This window comes from Scyliorhinus torazame, chromosome 16, assembly GCF_047496885.1.
Source record: "Scyliorhinus torazame isolate Kashiwa2021f chromosome 16, sScyTor2.1, whole genome shotgun sequence".
Lineage (NCBI taxonomy): Eukaryota > Metazoa > Chordata > Chondrichthyes > Carcharhiniformes > Scyliorhinidae > Scyliorhinus > Scyliorhinus torazame.
In genome coordinates, this window is record NC_092722.1 from 7,994,359 (window position 1) to 8,000,358 (window position 6,000).

A 6,000-nucleotide genomic window follows, 5' to 3' on the forward strand; every position below is an offset into this window, starting at 1 on the left:
CTGACTGTCTGAGCATTTCCAACATTTTTGGAGGGAGATAGTAATGTCACTGGACTAGTAATTCAGAGCCTGTGCTAATGATCAGGACGCTCACATCCTGAACTGGGTTCAAATCCCCCCACGGCAGCTGGCACAATTTAAATTCAATTAGTAAGATCTAGAATTGAAAGTCAGTCTTGGCAAAGGCGACCATGAAACTATCATCGATCTGGTTCGCGAATGTCCTTTAGGGAAGGAAATCCTTACCCAATCTGGCCTACATGTGACTCCAGACCCACACAGGGTTGTGGTTGACTCCGAACTGCCCCTTTGAAATGGCTCAGCAAGCCCCTCGGTTTCAGGGCAATTAGGGGTGGCGAATAAATGTCAGCCTTGCCGGCAACACGCAAATCCCATGAAAGGATAAAGGGAAAGAACATTTCCAGCATCCGTTTTTATTCAATGCTCCCTTAGGCTGTGAAAAGTCTCATGTGCAATTACACAAGTGAAATTTCCAAATGGGCTTGTGCCTCAAGGTAAAGTATTGACACAGGAAGCGGTGAGTCACTCATCGGTGGTAGCAATGGAGACATTTGAAATGATCAATTAAGATGACACAAGAACACATTCTCCCTGTGTTTGCGTGGGTTTCACCCCACAACCCAAAGATGTGCAGGGTAGGTGGATTGAACACGCTAAATTGCCCCTTAATTGGAAAAAATGAATTGGGTTCTCTAAAATTTTTTTTTTTTTTTATAAAAGACATGAAGCAGTTTGCATGCCATTCTGAAATATTTGACAAAGCCATTTCACCAATGGCGTGTTTGTATCAATACACACGTCAACACAGCATCTCATTCATGAACCTCAGGGCAAACTGCTTTTCTCCAGCCCGCAGACGAGGTTGAACCAGAGGTGAGTGAAAGTTGGGGCAGTTTAGGTTTCAATGTTCGTGCTTTAGCTTTCAAAAAATATATACAAAGATTTCCTCTGAGGAATTAACAAAGAACAAAGAAAAGTACAGCACAGGAACAGGCCCTTCGGCCCTCCAAGCCTGTGCCGACCATGCTGCCCCACTAAACTACAATCTTCTACACTTCCTGGGTCCGTATCCCTCTATTCCCATCCTATTCATGTATTTGTCAAGATGCCCCTTAAATGTCACTATCGTCCCTGCTTCCACCACCTCCTCCGGCAGCGAGTTCCAGGCACCCACTACCCTCTGCGTAAAAAACTTGCCTCGTACATCTCCTCCAAACCTTGCCCCTCTCACCTTAAACCTATGCCCCCTAGTGATTGACCCCTCTACCCTGGGGAAAAGCATCTGACTATCCACTCTGTCTATGCCCCTCATAATTTTGTAGACCTCTATCAGGTCTCCCCTCAACCTCCTTCGTTCCAGTGAGAACAAACCGAGTTTATTCAAACTCTCCTCATAGCTAATGCCCTCCATACCAGGCAACATTCTGGTAAATCTCTTCTGCACCCTCTCTAAAGCCTCCACATCCTTCTGGTAGTGTGGCGACCAGAATTGAACACTGTACTCCAAATGTGGCATAACTAAGGTTCTATACAGCTGCAACATGACTTGCCAATAAAGTCAATCGCTCGCCAGTCTATTCTGAGACATAACTAACTTCTCAAATTGTACAGTTCTGCGATTCACTGGGGCTCTTTGGAACTGTTAAACGTTGCTGATCTGCCTTTTAAAGTTGCTTTTCCTCACTTCAGAGAAGGATTATTCTCAGATTCTGTACTCAACGGTGGAGACCAAGTATCTGCTTCAATGTGGAAATTAGGGGAAAGACAGCAAACAAGAGAGAGAGAGTGATCAATGAGACATTTGTCACATTGAGAGGATGCAAACCCTTTCCTCCTTATCCATATCCTGAAAGATCCCAGGGAGGCGGTGGCTTTAGTTGAGAAGGGAAAGTAGATTTTGTTCCATTATCCCAAAGGAGGACAAGAAAGGGCACTGAAAAACCTTTTGTTAAAAACCTGATCAAGTAAAGTCAGGAGGTGTTTTCAGTGGTTGGAGTGAAACCTTCAGTTCATCACCAAGAGGGAGAAGTTGGGAGAAAAATAATGACTCTTTAACATGTAGGATTCCTAGTGCAAAAGGACGTCATTCGACCCGTCAAGTCTACACCAACCCTCCAAAAGGAAAACTGTACCCAGGCCCACGCCTTATCCCTGTAACCTCTTGGTCAATTTAGCATGGACAATCCACCCAACCATTGGTCTGTGGGAGGAAACCGGAGCACCCGGAGGAAACCCACGTAGACACGGGGAGAACGTGCAGACTCCGCACAGACAGTGACCAGAGGTCGGAATCAAACCCGGGTCTCTGGCGCTGTGAGGCAGCAGTTCTCACCACTGTGCAACCGGGCCACGCATAAATAGTGGACAGTTAGAAAAGAAAAATAATGTGGATGAAGTGGGGAAAGGGCAAGGGAGTGGAATCAATAAACAAGACCTTGATGGGGTGAATGGATTCCTTCTGCACTGCATAATATCATGGGCAGCACGGTAGAACTCCTGGTGAGCACTGCTGCTTCACAGCCCAGGGACCTGGGTTCGATTCCCGGCTTGGCTCACTGTCTGTGCAGAGTCTGCACGTCCTCCCAGTGTCTCCGTGGGTTTCCTCCGGGTGCTCCGGTTTCCTCCCACAAGTCCCGAAAGATGCGCTGTTAGGTAATTTGGACATTCTGAATTCTCCCTCAGTGTACCCGAACAGGCGCCGGAATGTGGCGACTAGGGGATTTTCACAGTAACGTCATTGCAGTGTTAATGTAAGCCTGCTTGTGACACTAATAAAGATTAGTAAAAGATTTCCCCAAAAAGGAAGATAGAGAGAGTACAACAGAACGGAGGAAAATATACTTTAGCTGGAGAAACATAAAACAAACCCCATTATCCTGCGCTCACCCCATTGGATATTGTATCATTTCAAACTTCAGCCAACTTTTCCTGATGCAACCAATGCACTCCATGCTCTAACAACCCTCTCTGTGGCCATTTGTAACCTGCATTCCACCCCCTTTGCAATCTGCTTCTATGAAACTCTTACTTAAAACAGTTCAATCTCCTCTGCGTCTTCACCACTTCAGCAACAGAGGTTCTAGTATCTCAAAATCACGCCACACAACTACAAACTCGCAGTTCCCCTGTGCAGTATCCTGGCAAATGTGGCGCTGTAAAACCTCCTTCCCCTCCCAGCAGTTTGTGCAAGAGTTGGGCAAGGCCGAGGAACTCGTGTAGGAAAAGACAGCTGACTACAAACCTATCAAGAAACGAAGGAAGGAATTTTAAAAAGAAATGGGGAGGGGGAGGAGGGGTAAGAGAAGGAAAAGGAAGTTGTCCAGATTCAAGTCAGGAAGCCCTGTAATTAACCCCAAAATACTGAATCTCTCCAGAAGAAACATTTGGACAAGGAAACAAATAAAATAATGTCTGGTGACAGTGAAGATGCTACATTGCTCACAGGCACTGGGAGGCACACAGGGTGATACACAGACCCAGACACACAGGGGGATACTCACTTAGACAGACACACAGGGTGATACACACACAGTCACACAAACCCAGACACATAGGGTGATACACACTCAGACACACACACAGGCAAGGTGATACACAGACCCTTCACACAGGGTGATACTCACTCAGACACACTGGCTGATACACAGACAGACACACAGGGAGATACTCACTCAGACACAGACAGACACACTGGGTGATACTCACTCAGCCACAGACAGACACACAGGGTGATACTCACTCAGCCACAGACAGACACACTGGGTGATACTCACTCAGCCACAGACAGACACACTGGGTGATACTCACTCAGCCACAGACAGACACACAGGGTGATACTCACTCAGCCACCCTGGCTGATACACAGACACACACACAGGGTGATACTCACTCAGCCATGGTCTCTCTCTCTCTCTCCAGGAAGCTGCTTCCTGCGCTTTGTTACATTGCAGGCCTCAGCCCCCGCCTCCCATTGGCTGCAGCCCAGATTGCTACACCGCGTTCTACCCGGGGACGCGCTCTGATTCGCCAATCCGCCTGTCAATCAGACACCCGGAACTCCTGCGGCTAAAGCAAAGGATCCCATCGATTGGTGGCTGCAGACAGGAGGCTGACCCCGGAGGTCGGGGGGGGGGGGGGGGGGGGGAGCCGCATCTACTCAATCTTCACTCGTTTGCTTAGGGCCAATGGCCTGAACTGAGCCCGGATGCTGATTGGCTGCAATTTCTTGCCAGTCAACATGACTTGACAATTTGGGCAAAGTATGGCTGGCAGGGAGTGGGCAGGGGGTGAGCGGGGCAGAGGAGGATAGGAAACTGGGCTCCAATGTGCTGCCAGCCTGCCTGAACCCACAAGTGGAGACTCATCCCCTGGAAATACCAACGGGGACAAAAAAAAGCCAAAAAATCTTTTGTCTGTCTTTTGATGCAAATGGAAAGGGGGAAATTACATCCTGAGATTTGTCAATCCGCGTATTTGTATGGGGAAATCCCATATCGTTACAGGATTTTTGGTTTCCTACAGGGAGGATAATAATTTGCCATACATTGTATAAGTTCAGTCTGTCTGCTTCCACCTGCTCAGTCTGGGTGGTGTCGTCTTTACCTCACCATTATTCTTAGAATTCCCCCTATACCAAAAAGGGGCGATTTATTCTAAATGATGAGCAGGGATTCTCCTTCCCAGACTCCTACGCAGACTTAGGCGAATGCTATTCGGGTCAACCTAGTGTTTCAAGTTACCCCCGGTATAACTTGTATCTTCGTAGAAGAATTTTATTTACTTACCACTTAGTAACTTACACACGGGTCCAGCTTGCTAAGTTAAGTAAAGTAAACTTTAAAGAGAAAATAATAACCACTCTTTCAGGTTATCAATTTGAATTTAACTTTATTTTCAAGTTAAAAGAGAATAACTACTTTTACAGAAAGGTAAAAGGATCTTTTCCTGTTCGGACCAGTTGCAGACTTTCAAGTCTCGCTTGGCAATCAGGCTTCTTTAACTTTTGGTCTTCTGCTGAGTTCTCTGGGCTGCTCGGTCTCTCGATGTTGCTTGTCCCATTACCGAGGAAGGTGCTCTTCTGATGATCTGCTCATCCCCAGTTTTTATAGCCATTTGGGGCACCTTAACCTTTGAACCTGGCACCCTTCAGTCTGTCTGCATGACATTTGGTAGGCTAAATTTTAGCAGTTTTTAGAAGCGTGGTGCTGCTTGTACAGCGATAGTGCAGTTTCATCCTCCCTCGCTCGCCATCCCTGACTGCATTTTTCTCGCTTTGCTTGACATGTCATAAATTTGTGTGCCTTAGTTCGCACTCTTTTGGTTTCATGTCTTTTCTGATGCACTTTTTCTCTGATTCGACTCAGGTCATCTTCAGGTTAAGATAATGTCATGTTAGTGTTATCCCCCCTGACTCTAACTTTCTCTGCTTTGGCCATCTTCAAAAAGTTTTAACTTCAAATGTGATGTAGTTATAATGTTACCTTGTCACCTTTTAGTTTCCTCAATTTATTAATCAGTTGTTTCATTTTATTACTTTTCACACTTTAACATTTGTTCCTTATCTTATACTTTTGATTCTGGCTGCTTTTCCTAATTGTTCAATTAAGTAACTCCTTACTAAAGATTTGTGAGATACTGTTCCTTTTCATATAACTTTAAGAGTTTTTAAGTCAATCAAATATATTTTCTGACTTTGTGAATTAAAATGAAGCTCCTATCTGTTTCCATCCCTGTCTGTGAAGTTGTCTGCTTTCAAAACAGGCTGCTGTTAAGCCCTTGTGGGACTTCTCCTTTTCATTTAAATGCCTTAGGTATTTGTAGCCACGTAAAATGGCTGCGTTCCGATTAATCTGGCCAAAACCCAGTTTAAAATGGCTAACCCGAAAGGCTGCTGGGAAAAGCAGCTAAGAAGACACAAGCAGGCAGCTGCAGACAGTATTGCATATTCGGCTCTGGGAAGTTAGCCCAGATCGATACTCA

The 6,000-nt window shown here is 45.8% G+C and overlaps 1 protein-coding gene across 1 annotated transcript in view; it reads right to left on the bottom strand.

Moving 5' to 3' along the window:
* pgd (phosphogluconate dehydrogenase) overlaps positions 1 to 3,961 on the bottom strand; it is a 34,990-nt gene extending 31,029 nt beyond the window's left edge. The window contains 1 exon segment of the mRNA XM_072477873.1: positions 3,911 to 3,961. Coding sequence (XP_072333974.1) covers positions 3,911 to 3,918 — 8 coding nt within the window. The 5' untranslated portion in view covers positions 3,919 to 3,961.
* Positions 3,962 to 6,000: the final 2,039 nt, after the last annotated feature.